At 42.7% G+C, this 21721-nt stretch overlaps 1 protein-coding gene across 1 annotated transcript; it reads right to left on the bottom strand.

Moving 5' to 3' along the window:
• Positions 1–4724: 4724 nt before the first annotated feature.
• Positions 4725–7767, bottom strand: LOC147905132 (uncharacterized). The gene is made up of 2 exons (XM_087393373.1): positions 5683–7767; positions 4725–5435 (listed from the first exon to the last, which is right to left on the bottom strand). Exons 1-2 carry the CDS (start codon positions 7765–7767, stop codon positions 4725–4727), a joined length of 2796 nt encoding a protein of 931 aa, XP_087249499.1.
• Between the last annotated feature and the right edge of the window lie 13954 nt (positions 7768–21721).

The following is a 21721-nucleotide window of genomic DNA, read 5'->3' as shown; positions in this document are numbered from 1 at the left end:
TTGATTGGTGAGATACAACTATGACAACAGTCGACGGGATAGTGCTAAGCCACCGACCCATGGGGATAGAAATGTGCTACTTGAAAGAAAAAGAACATTTGAGTGCCAAAATAAAAGATTTCTTGAGGGGTGACTTCTTACACACAAAACAACTTCGAGATTCAACTTGATTCTTCATTCTTGGTTGTTTTTTGTGAGATTTGACAACATACACAACTTAGAAATCTGAGAAACTACCTATCATCTGAAAACTCAAACCTCAAAAACAAGCTTCCTAAGCTCAAAAATGCTCTACAACATGAAATGACAGTTTTCTGTCTCTTTTCCTTCTAACTCACACTTCCTTCCTCGTTCCTCGACTAAAACTCCACTAACAAAGCTCCAACTTCACCTTGAAGCGTTATACAATGGGTAGATTACGAAAGAAAGCAAGTGCAAATGCAAAAGCATACCTCCATTCCTCGGTAGCGGCACCAACAATGTGTAGTTTTGACAGTGACTCACGTGTCGTGGGGATGTTGAAGGGATGCCATTGGAGCCTCCACTCCAAGCTACTTCCTTGTGAAAGCAATGCAAGCATGAGCCATGGGTCTAGTGCAAAAATTCCTTTTGATTTTAGACATTCTCTTTTTTACATTATCAGCCCCCCAAAGGAAAGGCCTATATAGTTTGGCAAGTAAAGTTTTCAAAACTAAATTTGGAGGGACACCAAGATAGAAGGTTGGAAAGAAAGGCCTATATATTTTGGCAAGTAAAGTTTTCAAAACTAGATTTGGAGGGACACCATGAAAGATAGAAGGCCAACCACAGGGTAGATGCAAAGGTTGAGCACCATCCTTCTATCAACCGTATTTTCTTAAAACCCTCTCCACTTAGTGCTAGTAGAACCGAGGCAGAACCTTCCATCTCACAACAACAATTGTGTGAAAGTTTGAAAACTAGACACGATATCTATATATACAAAATCCATGTATTAGTGCTGGCATGTGTTGCACTAAAATCCATGTATTAGTGCAACATGTGTTGTAGGACATGGTATATGAGATATAATGCATTAAAAAAAACAAAACAAAACCACCTCACCTACAAGAAAGTCTAAGGACCTAGGCCTAGAAGTGGTCCCATCTAGCACTTGTGTCTTGTGACAACAAGGACCATGAACTACTTTGCAAGCCAAGCCCCAGAATGGGGTTAATTGTAAGAGAGGAGAAACTATCTCTCAAACCAAAAGCAATTGTAAATGAACCAATATCATCCTCATATTGAAGTGGCAGTATTAGTACAACCAATATAGAAATAACACCATCGATAACAAGTAGGTTATAAGTAGTAAAACAACTTTTATCTATGGTACAACAATTAGTACTGCCAATAATATTGATAGACTACTGAGAAAATTCAGGTTGGATTTATCCACCAGTACTATTCCTTTTACTGACAGTAGTGCTAAATGTTAGTAGTTTTTGGCAGGTTATCAGCAACATCTCCAGCATTCACCAATCATAAGTGGCATTTTATTGATGAAAGATTCATTTTTTTGTTTTTTGACCCTGTCAAGTTTTGTCGTCATTGCATGTTTGTTTTCATGAAAAGGATGTTCACGAATGCAAATCACGCAAAAAAAGTTGTGTGACTACATAAATATGTGATCCCTACAACCATCTCTATATACTTCTTTCCACATTACGACAATCTACCCCTAGGATGCTTGACTTCCCTTCACTATTTGAGAACCACTAGCAACATAACATAGGCTAGCTACATAGGATTGCAACATGACATAACATAGGCTAGCTACTTAGGATTGTAAGATTGGGCATCTTGGTAAGCATACGAGTACATTGAGCACCCAAGTGAGGGGGGTGAGGGAAAATTCTCATCAACATTTCGCGATCACAGTTGGACCTGCTATAAAAGAGTAGAAGATGAGTGTTAGAATCCCCTAGCCACAAGGCAGCATGGCCATGGAGAGCACAAGTTCACACCAACAAGGAGCAAGTTGTGATAACTGCTGCTTAGATTGATTTAGTACTACAAGCAAGTGCTACAACTTCCAAGAGAATACTTGTAGATTCCCACCTCCATTTTACTTTCTTGATCTCCTGCTCATCAACGATGCTTCCCACCTCCATTTAACTCCCTTCTCCTACCTTCGTTCACTCACTCATCACAAACACTTCTCTCTGATTGCTCCTCAAGACCCAACTTGCTCTCCTCAATTGCATTTCTCCAATTCCATCTCCGCCCTCCCCATCAACAAACTCGTTGGTGTCTATTTTGTCCTGGGTAAGAAGAAGGTTGCAACGATAGCTACTCCGTTGTTGTTAATAAGTACCGTTCCTTCAAGCTCCTCTATAAGTTATGACCGAATGATTAATGATTCCTTGTTTCTTTAAGGCTCTAGATTGCTTCTACTACTGATGAGCAAAACATTCTCCTCAACACCACAAATCGCTTGTCTATATCAAGAAGTTGTCACCATGATTGTTCTACCATAAGGTTTGGTCGGGACTTGGAATCGATGGGTGCTTATCTTTGTTAAGCCTAAAATCTAGATAAGGCCTACGCTTCACTATGCTTCATCTCACGGCTCTTTTCCTTTTATTACTTATTTACTTCTATCCTCTCCTTCATGCAAATTATCCCGACTCTCTTTAGGATATTTGTGTTGCTTATACCATTAAGGTGAATGGCTTCCTGTGGCCATGAGAGTTTGCTTCCATCCCATCCTAGAATGCTTTTTATGGTAGGATCTGAATGACCACAATTTGGAGCTTTGTTGATATTTGGGTCATTGCTCAATGGAATTTTGACATGGGCATCTTTAGGCTTCTCTTTGTTTACTATCTATCAGTTCCATCGCCTTAGAGGAGGCTTTGAGTGTATTATTCTCAGCAATCAAAGCAAAAATCATGAATCCTCTCTACTGAGCCCGTCCATAAAAATGCAAAGTATATGCAAAATACCATAATGGGAGCTCACCACCGTTGGAGGGCACCTTAGGTGCATTAGCTTGCCTATGTTTAGGGGGTGTTGAAACTTTAGCTTGTGTGCATGCAAAAGCTACTGCATCCACATTCGTAGTTGCATCCTTCACTCTCTTCCAGGGAATGCCGGAAGCCCCGCTTTTCTGTACTTTTTTGGTTTCGGCTTCTCCACCATCTCAGATGCAGGTAAAGAGCTTCCATTCCCTACCGATGGCCACGTCGATGATGTCGATTTTGTCTCTCACCCCAGCTGGGCACATGATCGAGTTTCTTGCTCCATTCGACAAGTTAGAGCTGAGGTCGCACCCATTTACTCAACGGAAGACTGTCTACTACCTGATTATGCACATCAGACTGCATAGCTAGGCAGGGGCAGGTAGTCAAACAGTAAGCAATCAGGAGTTGCCACGTGTGTGCAGACCCGCATTCCCTTGCTATTGGATCTTTTCTGATAGGGTCTGGCCAACTCCAGGCAACCATGTGCCCCTAATTCTGTTTGCAACTGATAGGCATCATGAATGCCAGGTTGCAACCTTTTGCACACATGTGCTCGATCTCTGGTCAACTCACCTCCCTGCTCTCTCAACCTCACATGGATCCCTCCCCTTCTCATTCTCTCACCGCAATGCCCTCTCTCCGTCGAGTCAAGCCCCATGGCCTTCTCTCTTTCATGCTCTAGCTTTATTAGGCATTTTTGGAGTCTCATGTGTCCACCAATGTGTGTGTGTGTGTGTCCATCTATGTGTGCATGTGTAGATGTCACACCTATTTGGGTGTAAACAACTCTTATGCGTATGATTGTGCTTTTGTGTGAATCACCCATAGCAGGTAAGTAAAAGAAGTTGAACCCCACCCCTCACAAGCTCTCTCAGACCCCCCTCTCCCGCTGTACTTCCCCCCCCCCACCCCCATCTTCTCTCCTTGTGACTCTCATCCCCTTCTCTCTACTTCATCATCCAATCCCTCTTGAGGTTGCATCTCTTTTTGCCTCGTGCCTTGCCCTCAACACTACACTTCCCTTCCTTGCCCTTCCCTTCTCTCCCCAGCCTTGCCTTCCCCTTCCTCTTACCCCTCTTCCTCCACTCCACTTTCCCTCTCCATCCTTCACAATGCCATGTTATGTTAAGCTAGTTCATGTTAGATTCGGTTGATATTAGATTGGGTTGGGTTAGGCAGTTTGAGTTAGCTAGATTAAGTTAGGTACGTTGGGATTAGGCTAGGCTAGGCTAGGTTAGAGTCTCTTTGGGTTAGCTAGGTTGAGTTAGGTAGGTTGGGGTTAGGTTGGGGTAGGCTAGGTTAGAGTCTCTTTAAAGAAGGTAAGTTTATTCCTATTTGTTGTGTATTTGTTTTCCTATGTTTGTGTATGGGTTATTTTATTTTATGCATTCTAAGAGGGGTGCACATTATATGTGAAATTCAAGAAGGGATTAGAATCCTCACACAAGTGAGCTCTACTACTAAGCTATAGAGTAAAATAACATCTCAAAAGATAACTATAATATTATAAATGGTCTTCTTTTCTTCACAGCTAATTAATAGAAATTTCCCATTTTTGGAACATATATGGGTTTCCCATGTTGGACCCATCTTCTTTTCTTCACAACTAATTAATAGGAATTTCCTTTTTTCAATGTGGGGACATACTTGGGTTTTGATTTAATTTCTAAAAATGTTGGATGGGAGTTGTAAATGTTGGGCAAAAGCCACAAATATCATAAGAGAGCTTGAGAAATCAGATCAAGTGGGAGGTAGCAGGGAAGCATTTTGTTGCAGAGACTCCAAGTGTTTCGCGACTGTCATGGCAATGGAGATCACGAGCCCAGCACAAGCCGTTCCACCCAAAACAGGACGTCGCCAATGTCCTGGTGTGCGCCTGTGGATAAACATCGACAACCCATTTGAGTTGAGCCTCGATCGCCACGCCGATGATGTTGATTCCATCTCTGTGATTTCCATCGTATCCTCATCTTCCCAGGATTCATTACAGCTGCAATCTTGCTCCAAAGACCCGGATCTTGCCACCGGACTGTGAGCCTCGCGCCCCTGCACCTTTCGTGCCGTCTCTTTTTCTTGCTCATCCCTGCCTTTCTTTGGGACCTCTTCGTTCGCGCCTTGCTTGTCCATCTCGTCTGACTGCCAATTTGCAATGGTAATTGGGTGTGTCCACTGTTTAGTTTCTTCTTGCCCGCACGCAATGGATGCCTCTCGCAATCGGGACTCTCTGTATTTCATCAAGCCCTCCTCTGCATGGTCCTCCGCTATTGGGTTATCTCTCACGCTCCATTCTCCGCTAGAGGTTTCTGCCTCTACGTCGACAGGTTCTCCAGTACCTTGACAGCGATTCATATCTTCGTTTGTGGGACTCGGGAAACCTGAGATTGCCTCAGCATTTGTCGGAGTACAGGGAGGACGCATCCCTTCTGGATCGAGACTCAGCGAATTTGCAGTCTGCATGTTGTTTTGAATACAGCAAAAATCTTAGGCACGAGCTCCCCATTAAAATTTGTTTGGTTAGAAAGTTCATCGATACTGCGACTGCTGTCCGCTGTGAAGGTGATCTTTTCAGAGCAGCTATTTCCATTGTTCTTAATCGTTGTCGTTAAAGAGTGCTATTTCTTCTAAGTTTACTGCTGCTAGTTTTTTACGTTAAGTATGACTGAGCGGAAGACAGAAAACTGACTTTGCCTGGAGGTACCTTAAGGGCACCTTGCTTGTTGACATTCGCAAGTTGAGCCAGAGAGTTGAAAAGACTAACGGATGCCGTCGAAGTATCGACTTCATCAAAGATCGTATCCACCGCATTCAGCCGACGGTATCTAGCTGCACACGGATTATTCTCGTCAGAGCTCTCGATGTTTGCAGTTACTTGCCGATCGTGCATCTCGGGCTTTTTATCGTGTACCTCCTTCAGACCTTGGATCTCTCCCATTGGATTTAGCGAGGAGCTTTGAATCTTCCTTTCCTGAGATGTTCGTCTGAAATTTTCATCTTGCAATTCCACCGTGATGCCACGAATAGTCCCAGGATCGAGCATGCGCTTCTGTGCACCTATTTCGACATTTCGGGCTTCTGGCAACGTGCACCTAAAGCTTAAATTTATTTCGCCAAATTGAGTCGGCTCCTTTTCCTCTGGAAGATCCTTGGAATGCTGAGTTATCTCGAGCCTTTCCAGAGATGATGGGTAATGGTTGAGCAATTGCTGGCCTTCGCAACCGTTGTTGAGGTTTCTCTCGCACGATGCCACCAGATCGTCATTAGAATCCAAGACCATTATATCTCTGGTGATCGATGTTGCTGACAGAGCCCCTGTATCTGCCGGAAGATACCTTACATTGGCTGCAGGGCTGTGGCGAAGTCTACGCCTATCTGCGTGACTCTGTGACATTCTGTCCTTTGATATAACGGACAAAAGTGGAAGCGGCGGAACTAAATTTTGACGAACGGGGGAGGTCTTTCTCGCGGGAGGAGAAGTCCTCAGAGATGGATTTGTACACGTCTCGCAGGCCTTCGATGTTGTTGTAGTGTCGTGAATGTGATGAACGATCTTATGGCACGAAACATTCTCTTTACCGTAATCCGACTCATTGGCAGATTGTCTCGGCGAGCTGAGCTCAACAGGGCTGTGGCGGTTGGGATGCGGCGGTGTTCTATCATTAGGTGATTTCTGGCGGTTGGAATCGGCCAACCTGCGAGGCGAAACGAAGGCAGATTGAGGGAGTCGTCTAGAGGATGTGAGGGTCGCGTTAGAAGAGTGTTGCGAGTGTTTGGGCTGAAAGCGGGAACTCCAAAACTCATCTTGGTTGGCAATCAATCCATCAGTGGGGCGATCATGAAAGTCTCGTTGGGCTATGAGTTCAGCGGTGGGCTCTACAGGAGACATGAGGAGGCGCTTCACGTCGTCTTGAGAGGCAAGCTGCTGAGCTGTGCGGAGAGCTTGCAACGCGGCCGTGCGAACGAGGGGCATTTTGTCGAGGCGGCATTTGGAGAGAATGGTAAGGGTTGGGAGGAGGTGGGAAGCGAGAGTGTTAGAGTCGGCGGATTCGAGGAGGGAGTGGAGAAGGTGGAGGGCGGAGAGGCGGAGCTGCCAGGAGAGGGAGGGGGAGGCGAGGGTGCGGCGGGCGAAGCGGAGGAGGTCGGGGACGTGGAGCGCCAGGGCGCTGGCGTTGACGGAGGCGAGCGAGCGGAGAAGGAGCATGTGGGGCGCGGTGGGGTTGGCGGCGACGGAGGTGGCGGCCTTCAGGCAGAGCTTGGAAACCAACGCGGCTGGGGCTAACTTCCTCCACTGCTCCGACTCCACCAGCGACCGTAGACACGCGGCCGCGCCCGTCGCCAACGGCTCCAGCTTCGCCGGAAGCAGCGTCGCCAGCGGCAGGCACAGATCGCGCAGCACGTCCTCGGCCGCGGATCCCACACCGGAATGTTGTGCCACCGCCATCACCACCTTGCTGCACTCAGCTTGCAGCTCCGGTGCTCCTGCGCTGGCCTGCAGGGTCGCCACCACGATGGGCAGCACGCGTGGGATGTGCGGCGCTAGGTCAGGGCCATGCACGCGCGCCACGTCCACCAATACCGGGGCCGCACGCCGACGTCCCTCGCGTGACTCCGCCACCTGTTGCAGGAACCGCGGCAGCGTGGCGGCGTCAAGGTGCTCCTCCACAACCGCCCGCAGCGACGTTAGAGCTGCGCGCCGGGTTTCCAAATCCTTGCTCAGCTTGGCCAGGTCCTGCCGTATCACCGGGCTAGGGTAGCGCCGCCCCCGCCCCTCCTCCGCCACTGCCATCCCCTTACCCACGCATTCAACTATCGACAAACCATGACCACCCAAGGCATGTCACATGACCCTTCGGCGCTCTCTCTCTCTCTCTCTCTCTCTCTCTCTCCTGATCTTCCCTTATCTGAGAATTCAATTTCCTTATCTGAGGCTTCAGCCATTCCCGAATCCCTTCCAATTCAACGCCTTTAGCCATTCAGATTTATACCATCTCTGCGCTTCTCCCATTGCGTCCGCCCGCACTTCAGGCGCCCAATTCCAAACGCCTTCGTCCTCTGCGTTCGTCGGATCTCAATCGCTCAGTCCGCTGTCCAGCTCTGTAAAAGGATGATCCGTTGAATTTCACAATTCACAGTGCACCTGTTATTCTAATATACAACTAAGCGCCACTGAAAACATCAGCCTATCAGGGTTCCGCCCCATGGGTGCGCTTCCGATCTTGCCCATGGACGAGAGAACCTTTGCAAGATGAAAGACTTGGATAGATAAACGTTGCTACAGATCTTTCCTCCCGACGTATGGGCAGACGGTTGAGCCCAACGGTCCTACGTTTCACATTGTCCTCAGTTGTTCACAGAAACATTTTCCGGAAATTTTCGAAAAACCTCCGAGCTGGACATAGAATTTCATAAATTTAAAGGTTTTCACACGTTTCATAACTCTATTTGCCAAAAAATTGCAGTTTTTTGAGACCTCAATTTTGTTGTCAAAATCGATATTTTCTCGTTCACCTGACAAGACAGCGTTGGTTCAATCACCACCTTGCGAGGCCTACTTTTGACCGCATACTTACGTGATTTGCCTCAAACGTAAGGGATCACAAAAGATGAAGGACCTAAGCTTCATCAACATGACCATAGATGTGATGCTCTAGTGAGGAGATGATTTGAATTTGCACTCCATCTCACAACTTTCGTAGCTCTCGTCACCTTCTTGTTGTGCATATGGTGGCAATTTCATACAAAGTATTACAAAAATATGCACCAAGGTTGCAGGAGATGGCCCTTGCTTGGGATATTCCTATTGTTGGAGCTTTGGATGAAGCACAAGAGTAGACCAAAATCTCAAAGCTACTGCTTTAAACTCAAAGCTTAAAATCTTTGCCTGTAGTCCACTCACGACATTAAAGCTTACCATAGAAGTACACTAGCCTCTAACAACTTTCCTCCTCATCCTTTTGAGAATCTCTAGAAAAGTCAAAAAAATGGTGGGGTGCAAGTGCCTATCGAGCTAGTTAGAAGTGGCAATGATGTTTCATTGCAACTTGAGAAGTTCTAACCACTTAGGGAAGGCTTACTTACCGCTTCTATTCCACCCATAATCGGGTAGTCGCTATCGCTAGCTCAAACACATACTCACATCTTTCCTCAAGTTGTGTTCATGTGGAAAGTGGGGGATATTGAAGACATCTTTGAGAGTATCAAAACCTAGGGTCTGGAGGCGGAGATAAGCTACATTTGTTGATGGCAAAGTGACACCTCCAATTGAGAATGCCACACAAGCATAGAAGCATACCTATGATGAGTTGAATGCCAAAGCCATGGATATTTTTACAATATGCCTAAAGAACACAGTGTTTGCCCAAGTGATGCATTTAACAAAAATATTTGAGGTATGGACTACCCTAACGTCCATCTATGAGGGCAAAACATTGGTCACATGCTTAATCTGAAGCCACAGTTGGCAAATCTTCATATGGAAGAAGGTAATGTCTTGTTGGAACATCTGAACAAGATGAAGATCCTCAAGGACAGACTAACTGAGAATGTCTTTGATATAGATAATGTGGAGTTTGTTGAAAGAGAATTCCAAAGGTTACCCCCATCCTATAAGAGCCTTAGGATGGCAATGATTGCCAGAGGCACGGCTATCAAGTCAGATGAATTGTATCAACCTATTGATCCAAGAGGAGGATCAAAGAAGCTTATTGATCCAAGAGGAGGATCAAAGAAAAGGATTGAGGAATGACCATGTTGAAGGCGCACTGGTGGAAGGCATGCAATTCAAAGGCAAGAAGCCTCAGAGGAATGCACAATGTGCTCAAAGTTATAAGTCCAAGTCTAGACCACACTAGAACAATCAAAGCTAGTTTTCTATCGCTAGCTCAAACACACGCTCACATCCTTAAGTTGTGTTCATGTGGAAAGTGGGGGATATTGAAGACATCTTTGAGAGTATCAAAATAGGATCAAAACCTGAGGTCTAGAGGTAGAGATAATCTACATTTGTTGATGCAAAGTGACACCTCCAATTGAGAATGCCACACAAGCACACAAGGATGCCTATGATGAGTTGAAAGCCAAAGCCATGGATATTTTCGCAATATGCTTAAAGAACACAGTGTTTGCCCAAGTGATGCATTTAAAAAAAATATTTGAGCTATGGACTACCCTAACGTCCATTTATGAGGGCAAAACTTAATCTGAAAACACGCTTAATTTGAAAACACAATTGGCAAATCTTCATATGGAAGAAGGTAATGTCTTGTTGGAACATCTGAACAAGATGAAGATCCTCAAGGACAGACTAACTGAGAATGTCTTTGATATGGATAATGTGGAGTTTGTTGAAAGAATATTTCAAAGGCTACCCCCATCCTATGAGAGCCGTAGGATGGCAATGATTGCCCGAGGCACAACTATCAAGTCAATTGAACTGATAAGCCTATTGATCCAAGAGGAGGATCAAAGATAAGCTTATTGATCCAACAGGAGGATCAAACAAAAGGATTGAGGAATGACCATGTTGAAGGCGCACTAGTGGCAAAGATGCGCAATATGTAGTTCAAAGGCAAGAAGCCAACAAGGAATGGACAACATGCTAAAAGTTCTACGTCCAAGTCTAGACCACACAAGAACAATCAAAGCCAATAGTGATAGTACTTTTTTGCTAAGAAGAAGCCATCTACAAAGAGCAAAGAGCAAAATCAAATGCAACGAATGATGGGTCACATTGCCATAGAATGCTGTAGTAGCAAGCCAAAGGCTAGGCTTACCAGTAACTCACCCGTAACAACATGGCAAGAAATGATGAAGGGAACATGCAGTAGAAGTTGAGCATGCTTCTGATGGGCCAGAAATGGATGATGCCTCGAGGAGAATGTGTTGTTCAAGGACAAGAATGCCGATTGTAGCAGACAGGTCATGCAACAATGTATACATCAAGGACATCAAACTATGCATAGCATTGAGAGCATCAAAGAAAACTAATCATTACATGTGGAAAGTGGATTCTAGTGCCTCGAGAAAGCCTCGACAACCTCAGCGCACAGTACAAAAACCTACGACTGATCATGTTCGATGAATCATCTCTTATCGGTCAAAGCATGCTGATGCTAATTGACACGTGGCTCCGATCAATCAAACACAACCACTCGGCCTCGCTCGGAGGGCTAGATGTTATCTTTTGTAGAGATATTTGCCAAGCGATCCCAGTTAGAGATGCTTGGATAAGCCTATTTCAGTTGTCGTATTGGGAAGAGAGATTCGCTGCTACAAGTTGCGTACCATAATGTGGTAGAAAGATAGAGACACTAAACAGAATAAGGGTTACACAACACACTGACACCGATTTAGAATACTTGAACATAACTTTCCTCTGCCAGCCACCGCCAACCATTATAGACATTTTGCATCTTTTCTACATGAATGCACAGAAGGAGAAGCACAACCAGCATGTCTTCAACAACCTGCCTAGTATCATCCACATTCTTGTCGCAGTCAACAAAAATGTAGCAAACAAATAAAATGTCCTACGAACCCCCATGCAGTACCTGGCTTGCTCGCAACTTTGTCGCTAAATCAAGGAATGATAGTCAAGATCTGCAGAGCAGCAACATAGACATACCAGACGGTCTAGTAACTGGAGTTGATGGCATGTTCCAACATGTCAGCACTAGTGGCCAACAACTAGTAGTATGGACAGACTTCCATAATGCCACGTTGGGCCAAGACGCGGTATGAAAACTGCCAACTATACAACGATGCAATCTCACCGAGATGGACACCAATACAGTTACAAGCAAGCAATTCCCTATACATCCCGCCAATGCAAGAACAATATACATATCCCAAGGACTAACAATGTCAAGTGTAGCTTTCAACCCACAAAACATACACACCATGGGCTAACATACACAACCCTCTGTCCCAATTCGGCTACCAAAAATATTTTCAATGCTTGGCAAATTAGAAAGGAAACATATCGAATTCGACATCAATGTCCTGTAAGAGATTCGTCATTTCCAAATGAATGCAAAATGGAGCTGCTTGTTGTAGAAAGATTTGTGTTCATACAAAAGCACCAACGTAGTCATCGAGTCGCTCAACATAGTCTCACTAAACGCACATCTAGATGACATGCTGCATGACAGAAACATCATGGCTGCTGACATCCTACGTTTCTAGGAGACAAGACAAGGGCGGTAGGCCACCCATAATTTCTTGGCTTCAACTACGTATGTTGCTATAATGGGCATGGCCTCTTGCTGCTATACAAGGAAATGTAAACCCTAATTGCACACACAACCTATGCCGAACAAAAGGTGGAGCTAATAAGCACAACTTTCCATAATGAGATGCATAACGAACTACAGATAATAGCGGCCTACAAGTCACATAGGGCAAACATTCATCACTTCATCTAGGCCTTGGAGGAAACTCTAAAAGAGATGGATACAATGAGCCCAACCATTGTCCTTGGCGACACAAACATTGACTGGCTTAAACTAGCGCACGCATCAAGGAAACTTGCAAGCTCCCTAGAGAAAGCATCACTCACTCAAAGAATCAACTAGCCAACGACAATTTACAAGTTGACTCTAGATCACGTTTGGGCTAACATCAAACCCAAGGGGATGCTATCCGGTACAAACCATTGCTATTGGTCAGACCATTATAGCATCTACATCGTGTTGCCAAAGAGCAACTCACAAATGAAAGACCATACAAGCGGCACCCTCTACGCATTGCCCCTCTACAAGCAAGCAAGCAAGCAATGCATCGCACCACACCACCTACATGTTCCTTCCTTATTGAGAAATGAGAAAGCATACCAATTTGTGTTTTTATTTAAAAAAGTTGCCATGTTTCCAGTATCGTAACAATATACAAGGTCTTCCCTGACTCCTTTGGATCCCTTTCAATATTGAAGATCCCCATTATATACAATGTATTCAAAATTATCTATACAATGTATTCAAAATAATCTATGTTAATTAGATGCCCTGAGGTAAAGTTTGTAAATTACATACATTCACCTAAACCTCATCATTTATTGCTTGCTATTGTTGTTGATTTACCTCTTCATCTTATCCTCATCCTCATTGTTGTAGCCATCTATGGCCCCACCTTCCTTAGTCTCTATGCATGTTTTTTAGATACAAATCCCCTTCTATCCTCTCCTACTCAAAGATAAAATTTTCACCTTATTTTTACATGAAAGAAACTGGATTCCATATGATAGGATTTGCTCTAACAATGTTGACTATTGAAGCTCAATTACTTAATTCCAAAGAATATGGACAATTAAAGCCATCAAGGTTTCATGATGGACACTAGGATATCATGCATGACTCTAATACAAGGCTTGCATGATTGTGCGGCTAGTTTACCATGTAATTTGTAGGCTCATATTTTCAAGATCCGCATTGTAGTATGAGAAAACTTAGGAGATGTTTTGAAATGGACTGATGTCTATTCTTGGGAAGCTCTAAGAATGTGTACTATCAAAGTTCAATTTTCTTAATTTCAAAGAATATGGACAATTGAAGACACCAAGATTGCATGATCTCCATTGGGCTTGCATGTGTGACTTTAACACCAAGGCTTACATGAGTGTGAGATTACAAGAATTTATTGAGCCAAATCATAATAGTATAATTTTAGAATTATTGATTATAATGCCATTCAAAGTTTGGTTACAATTATCAATTTGCTAGCATGATTGTCATTGAAGTAGGCTTCTGCAATCATTATAATTTGGGTTGCGATGATTGAGAAATTCTTCCATGGCATCCATCTAACCATACATCATGGGCTCCAAAGTCCAAGAAATATTCTCCAGTGGCCAAATGATGATGTATATGACTACCCCAGGCAAGGCTACCAGTGATGTGGGTGTTGGCCTAGATATTAAGTGGGACTCTACATGCACCACCCTCATCTCTAGAGTTCTTGCTTAAGGTGTTCAATATATGTAAAGTTATGTGTGTCACGTGCATTTAAGGCCTAATTTAGAAGTACCTTATTTGTAAAATTTTCATGAATAAAATGCAGCCTTTTCTAGTCAATCTACCCTTTCTTATGTAAAATATGTGAAAAAAAGATTTAAAAAACCCCTTCTATTGAAACCATGTTCTACGATTACATATTTATGGGTGAACCCTATGAGATTTCTCATTTTCATTTCCACCTTCCTCACCCCTCCCCTTGACACGTGAAGTGTTTCCAACAAGGTCATCATTTATGGGGGCTCCAGTATCAGGAGGGGATTGAGAGTGACAACGGTCCTAAGATGAAAAATTACCAAGGGGGGCTGTGTGATCACATCAATGAGAGGCACATAGTGTCGCATGAATTGGACCAGGTGCATAGAATGAAGGAAAAAAGAGTGAGTTGACAAAGGGGGAGGGTAGCAAGCCCTCCAACCCCAGCTATGTAAAGGCCTCGAGGGGGAGAAACAAATGACCACACCTACGGAATCCCATCCATCCCCCCCTTTTCCTCCCATGTGATGAATCTTCTATTGCAACCCTAGTGTCTCTTTATACAAACCTAGATGGAGGAGTGGGGTGACGGGGCATGTAAGTGTAACATCATACTACAGGCAAGAGAAAGAATAATGTAGATTGTCTTCATCCTTGTGACCAGTGCAAATGTCTGCTTATAGTGATGCCTTCCTACTGAGCATATCTTTCTGCTACCAATCTTGCCTTATACTTGTCTACACTCCCGTTAGCATTTTGCTTGACTTAGTAGACCCATTTGTAGCCAGTGATGTCTTTCCTTTGGGTGGCTCCACCAACTCCCAAACATCCATTTTCAGAATGCCATTATACTCCTCTTCCATGGCATCAATCAAGTCCTTGGATTTTACTACCTCTCAAAAGCTGACAAGATCTTCCACCTGAGCCATGCAACACCTATACACCCTTCTAGGCTTCATGTCCTTGACAATGTCCTTTGCTTCATCCACTAGCTTCTTTGCCCAGCTTAGCATTTGCTTGGATGATGAGGCTTCTTGTCATGCTAACCATGAGATAAATTCTCCACCTAAGAATTTGCAAAAGGTCTAGGAGATACTCCCCCACTCACGCTAGATAGCATGCCATCAAACATTTCCATGAATGTTTGTTGCAAATTTGCATCTCTACCATTGTCAACCACTTGATTCTCTACTCTTCTCTCTGATTATGCATAGCCATGATGGCAAGTAGCTTGCTTTACCTTCTCATCAAACATTGCATAACGGGAAGCAAACAATTTGTGTGTTGCACGCTTATATAGCTTATAAGTTTTTATCTTCCTCTACATACACAACCAAAATGTATTTCTAACTTTTGGAAACAAATTTATCTCTCTTCTCCTTTGACACATGAGCATAGTCAATTGATCCAAATGCTTTGAGATGCTATAGATTTGGCTTATGCCCTCTCCATGCTTCCTTTGATGTCATGTCACATAAGACATTAGTAGGGGAATGGCTTAACAAATAAACCACTATGCAAACCACTTATGCCCAATTGTCAGGCATGTCCTTTGTTTGTATCATGCTCCTTGCACACTCAACAATGGTGCGGTTCTTTCTTTCTGCTACTCCATTTTGTTGTTGTGTTTTTGGCAAGGAGTTTTCTCTACGTATTCTACATTACTTTTGCAATACCAAATAAACTCTTTGGAGATATATTATCCCCCATTATTGGATCTAAGGCATTTGATTCGACAACTAGTCTGAGCTTCTACCATGGTCTTGAACTCTTTGAACTTTGCAACAAGTAGCTCAGACCTTTTTTTCATTGTGTAGACAAATATCTTTCTAGTATGGTCATCAATAAATATGACAATATATTTGTTACTACCAAGTGATGGCGTGTTGGTCATGTACCCTAAAATATTAGTATGCACCAATTCTAATGGTCTCTTGGCTCTTCTAGCCTGACCCTTAGAAAAAGGTTTCCTATGCTGTTTCCCTTATAGGCATCCTTCACACAAATCACTCTCCTTGACTGAGGGAAGTCCTTTACCCATGTCCTTGGTTTGTGGTAGCGTGGGTTACAAGCAACAAGTGTAGTGCAAAATGGATTGTCGTCCCACCAAGGTGGAATGCAACCCTACCTGTATATGTCATTAATTAGTGATGTTGGCAGGTCAATGACAAATTCGTTAATCGTGTGTAGTGTCAAAGTAGTAGGCCCTAGACTATTGTTTGACAGGTGAATGCTTTGCTAGTGTCTACACCTCCAGTAAGGAAGAGGTGAATTGGTTCAGAAGGTTGCAATGTTGTCGTGCAAGGGTCATCGTTTTGTGTTTAGTTTCTTGATTGTGTATGGTAATCTTTGTTTGGCATCAGCTTGCAATATTTTTTGCAAGATGATGTCATCGTGCAAGAGTCATTGTTTTGTGTTTAGTTTCTTGATTGTGTCATGGTCATCTTTGTTTTATGTGAAATATGATCACGTGTCAGTTGCCTTGGGATTTGTGGCATGTCTACTCCTATGTCATAGCTATAGTGACTCGATGCAGTTGATCAAGGATGTCGCACATGAGTCGGTGAGTGTGCTCATTTCAAGTATTTTTTTGGTGAATCTGTCTCTATTCTGCTTGATTGTTGCTATATGTTCATGGTATGCATCTGCCCATGTTTTGCCTGATTCATGGATTGTGTTTTTTTCCTCTTGGAAGGGTACGTAAAGGAGACAGCGCTCCTGGTAGAAGCGTGTCATGTCTTTATGCGGGTTGAAGTTGACAAATCAGATTATTTGTTCTTTCTTTGCATCCTTGGATCGTTTTGTACTTGCTGGCGTACTCGACCAGGCAAATGTTTTGCAACGCGTGCTACCATTTGCAATACTTCTTGATGATATCTTTGAAGAATATGATTGTCACATGGTTAGACAAATTTTGAAAAGTTGTCTTTCTGTTTAGAAGGAGTATTCTATCCTCTTGTAATTTGGTGTTGATGAATGCGAATTGTCTCAAACAACTGTCAACAGCAAGGACAGCGCAATGTATGTAGCTTGCTAGGAGCTCAGCTCTTGAGTATTGATCAATGTGTTGCCAATCCTCCGTAGATGCTCAAGTGTGATAATATTGTTCTTTGTGTTGTATTCAAAGGTCTCTTTTAGGGCATTCATTGTTGCCGTGTCTATCTATGTCATGTACGATGTGCAGTACGTTGTTGTGCCAACGCGGGTTCAAAATGAACTATATGCCAGTGTTTGCATCCCAAAGCGCCACAAAGTTTGCCTCTTTCTTTTGTTGTGTCCAAGAGGTTCAACTAGTCATTGAATTAAATGGTTGTGTGGCATTCTAAATCACTCAATGCCAAAGCAATCTTCTTCACCAATGCCTTCAGCTCTCGACGTTGTCTAGGCCCTCATCTTCTTCTGCCGTAACTAGGGTACATGTGGTTAGGGCCAGTGGCTTGGGGAAACCATACCTACATCTTTTACTAGCTTTTTTGCATCTTTTGTGATGGTGATGCATTTAGGCTATACGTAGAGTTTCCTCAAGTAGGCTTCCATCCACAAAAATGAAAGTGTCAATGAATGAAACTATCTCGAGGGTCGATGATTGACCGAACACTAGTGCATTCTTGATCCATAGTAGGCCATGGTTGTGCTGGCTCCCACGATGATGGAACTCCATTACAAAGAAGTCTAGGAACTCGCCTAGAACGCATTTGTTTCTTCTCAGTTCACTCTTAATGGCCTAGAAACAGTGGATGTAGTATCATGCTGATGTAATTGGGCCTGAGGGGAAAAGATGGCATGTATACAATGTATCGTTGTCATCCAATGGTTGGTGGATCTATGGATTTAGTTGCTTCAAGCATTGTAGAAGGCTTGGCCAATGCCTTTCGCCACAAGAGAAGGTAATGGCAAATGTTGGTGAGCCGAGCTGGCATATCATAGTGAATATATTCTTCTTTAGCTTTTGCTTGTAGTCTGTCGATGTGCGCCATGCCTTGAAGTCTTTGTATCCAATCCTCGAATTTAGGATTTGTTCAATGTTTGTATTTTGGTAAACGTCTTTTGTGCAGAGGCTCCTCCCGTGTAGCTGTGCTTTGCGTAGGCGCACCCAAGTGGATGATAAGACATTTAGAACCGATATCTTCATTGTTTTGAAGAAAAGATTTTCTATGCTCTATGTGAATCTTCTATCCTCATATAGCAGCTCCCACTTTGCGATTGTTTGATACTTGCGGTTGCATAAGTCATGATATGTCCTTCCCTTCCCAGAGAATAGTGTCGAGAAGCACATCTCCTTGTAGTGGGAGTCCTTGAAAAGGCTAAGAGGATGGTTCCCCTCAGACGGCGCAACATGTGTTATAGTTGACAACTTTTTGCGAGGCGTATAGCCCATGCAACAATATGTCCATGTCTAGGTCATTGTTAGACTCTGGATCGTCACTTTCGAATGTGTGAGGAATGTCCTCTGCATGCAACGTTGTGTGTAGCAAATCGATGTGGGCGAGCCAATCATGCCTGAGCATCACATTTCTTTGGACATATAGTGGCGTTGAGATAAGATCTTGAAGACCTTTCATTGTCAGTGTGGGCCAAACCAAACCACTCATGTAGCAGTGATTGTATTCTAACTTGCACTTGATTCAGACTAGCAACGACCCATCGTCACTCAAGAAGCATGGTAATATTTGCTACGCTTTCTCCGTGTTTTCCATTACATTTATCACACTCCCTCGGAGACCATATTGCCCTCATAGTTTAGCTCTCTGATCTGTGCAAATGGTATTTTGATGGAGACTAGTTGTCGACTGTATTCAACTTTGAGACATACTCGATGGGTACGTTGAATTGCACGAAAGAGCCTACGTACAAGCCAAGAATTTTGCCTATATTCAGGGACTTTGCACATTTTTTGCAAAGCTTGGCATCGCTTGGCTACAGCTGTCGATTGCTAGACCCATGCATGGCATTAAGAATGTGAATTGCAGTGGAATTCGCTGTGTGTAACTCCCTTATGAAGAAAAGATTTCTACAAGAAGCACAAGAATTGGAGGGGGTGTCAATGATCAGCATGAGATACTTCAAGTTCCCCTTTGAATGTCTGGTGCCTCTCACTCCTTGTGGTGGAATTGTTTCAGGCATGGCCACTCGGTCAAAATGCATCCTATAAAATTTTGAGCGTATTTGCTTTTCTATCATTGTTGACCTCGAGCAGAGTGTCTTGAACTTCACACAAACATCCTTAGCACGGCATTGTGGTTCTTTGACTAGTAGTTGCTACAAGATGGCACACTCCTCTTGGAGCCCACGTCCTCGTTTGAGCTGATGTTGGATAGTTGGTATTCCAAGGAAAACAAACAATTGTCCTCTGTCATGTCAAACAGCAAGATAGCCTTGGGGCCAATCAAGTTGGATTTCAAATTATATTTTATGGTTGACACTTTTCGAAGCTCACGAGGAATGTAATTTAATAGCATTTTAAAATCGTGTTCTGTTTCCAAGAGTCTTGAAATAGCTTCTTCTGGATTGGTAGCATCGAAGTTGAGGTCATTCTCACAGAGGTAGTACTTTCACACTCATATTATGGAGGGCTTATGAGCACAAATATTTGCAACTATAATTGACACCAACCTCGATGTTAAGTCCGCGACATTGTATGCGTAGTCATGCAAATGACTCAGTACTATAAGAAGATGCTTCTATTTAGTGGGAATGATTGGAAGAAATTCAAATCAAGTATCCAGTGTAGCTAAAGTCTCTGGGACGAAGCGTTCCATTTGAGATACAATTCGCAATGGGATCCAGTTAGAATAGGAGCACTGTTCGTATCAAAGCCTCCATGGAAGAGACTAGTGAGTGTTTCTTTGCTTGTAATCAAGGAAATAATCCAAGACTCAAACTATGATTGCACTAGCTTAACATAAGTTGGACATTGTGCCATATCTTTTGTTGAAATATGAAAGCATATAAGTGCTTGTAACGCAGTAATTCCAAAAAGAAGCTTTCAACCATGGATGTTTTTATTGAAGCTATTCTTATATATTAATATTAAATCTTAGCAAAAGTTTATCTAGCTTATTTTTTTAGTTTCATAGTATTGATAGGATAAAGTACACTTTTACATATTTTCTTTTAAATTTTTAAGTAAAAAATATAAAATTTGGTGAAACTTTACACTTTTTTTAATAAAAGTTTTAAATTTTGGCAAATATTTCAAGTGTTTATCTTTATTAGGGCATACAAACTTTTAACACCAATATAAAAGTTTAGCTTCTTGACGAAACTAACTCGAAAAAATCATATATGCTTACAACTCTATATTAGATGCTTCAGTGAATATATAATGTTGGAGGGAAGAAAATATTACAAAAAATTTGTATGTTCCATATTTGGAAAAGTAACTATAAAGCATACAAGATTGATCTCAAGAAGCTTTCAATAACCTTTATATGGTTGGACAAAAGCTATGTTGCCAAAACTCAATACAAAGTATTCTCAAATATTTACATCTGTTTGAAAAAAGGGTATGACAGCAAAATTGTAGACAACCCTATGTGTGCTGCGTATACAAAAGTCTTTCTCATGTACTCCAAAAAGGATAAAGTTGTTATGCTACTCAAAAGACTGAAAGTTCTTCGGGACTCCTCACAAACAAGTGTGATACTTCAAGGCATCACTGTTGACAAGATACTTGGCTTGCATGAACCTTTCCTTTCTCTTTATATGTAGTGTGATTCTACCTTGCAAAGTTGTTGATTAACTGATTGGAGCATGCTGTTTGCATTCCATGCAGTAGTGTTTTGATCCTTGCCAACCAACCTTGACACTTTTCTAGTTGGAGAAAATAGATTCAATCTTAATGTTGTTTAACTTTGCTATCTAAAGTGTTCCAAAGACCTACAAAGAAGAAATAAGCAAGCTGTAGGACAAAGTAACAATGGATCAGAAAGCTGTGGACAATTAATCTCTACGAATTTACCTTCCTCCCATGGCCTACATCTAAAACCTGCCTAGCAAATGCCTTCATGAGTCGCTACTTCAACTAAATAGTTGGTAGGGCTGTCAAGATTGTGCCATTCAAAATAGAAAGTGTGCTGCTCTTCTATTTCCATACTCCTATATTATGTGCTACATAGAATGCTGAGACTTTTTGTTGGAATTCATTCAACATATGATGGTACTCATGGCATCTCTCCGACATAAAAGATAGTTGAAACGATAGCAGAATATCCGAGGAGAGGATATTCTTAAGTGTTGGAACGAAGTTTTTACAAGGAAAGTAGAAGCAAAGGTGAGAGCATTTATTGTAGCAGGATCGGTGGAAACAGGTCCATCCACAATTGTGAGCTATTCAACCAATAACCTTAGAGACAATGTCAATATTGACAACTGCAAAGGAAATAGTTTCAGCTTCAATGGATAAAGTACTAGCCTTAGGGATTCCTACGACTTCGGAAAAAAATTGGCTGATACTTTTTTCAGGCAGAAATCTTATTTCACATGGAAATGGTTCAACTTTTGTAATGGTGGTAGTAGCATCAACATATAGAGATAGCTCACAAGTGCCTCTATCATTATGGTTCTTGGCCCGTAGAACAACTCCTTTTATGTGGAGGAAGCTATCAACATCAATGGAATTTGCAACTCTTGGCCCATAGAACAGCTCATTCTATGTGGAGGAAGCTATCAACATCAATGGCATTTGCAAATCTTGGCAAAAAAACTATAGGGACAACGAACGTAATGGTGTCTTCTGCCTTCCAATCACTAAGGTCA

This window comes from Dipteris shenzhenensis, chromosome 2 (assembly GCF_047967505.1).
Source record: "Dipteris shenzhenensis isolate YYH24624 ecotype China chromosome 2, Dip_SZ_1.0, whole genome shotgun sequence".
Classification (NCBI taxonomy): domain Eukaryota; kingdom Viridiplantae; phylum Streptophyta; class Polypodiopsida; order Gleicheniales; family Dipteridaceae; genus Dipteris; species Dipteris shenzhenensis.
This window is presented reverse-complemented; position numbering and strand designations above follow the sequence as displayed.

What these genes read in the sequence shown, in the direction of transcription:
- LOC147905132 (XM_087393373.1), bottom strand. Translation starts at nt 7,767, where the DNA reads ATGGCAGTGGCGGAGGAGGGGCGGGGGCGGCGCTACCCTAGCCCGGTG. An exon ending in ACAAGCAAGGTGCCCTTAAG is followed by an intron (nt 5,436 to 5,682) that starts GTACCTCCAGGC and finishes AACAACATGCAG; the next exon opens with ACTGCAAATTCGCTGAGTCT.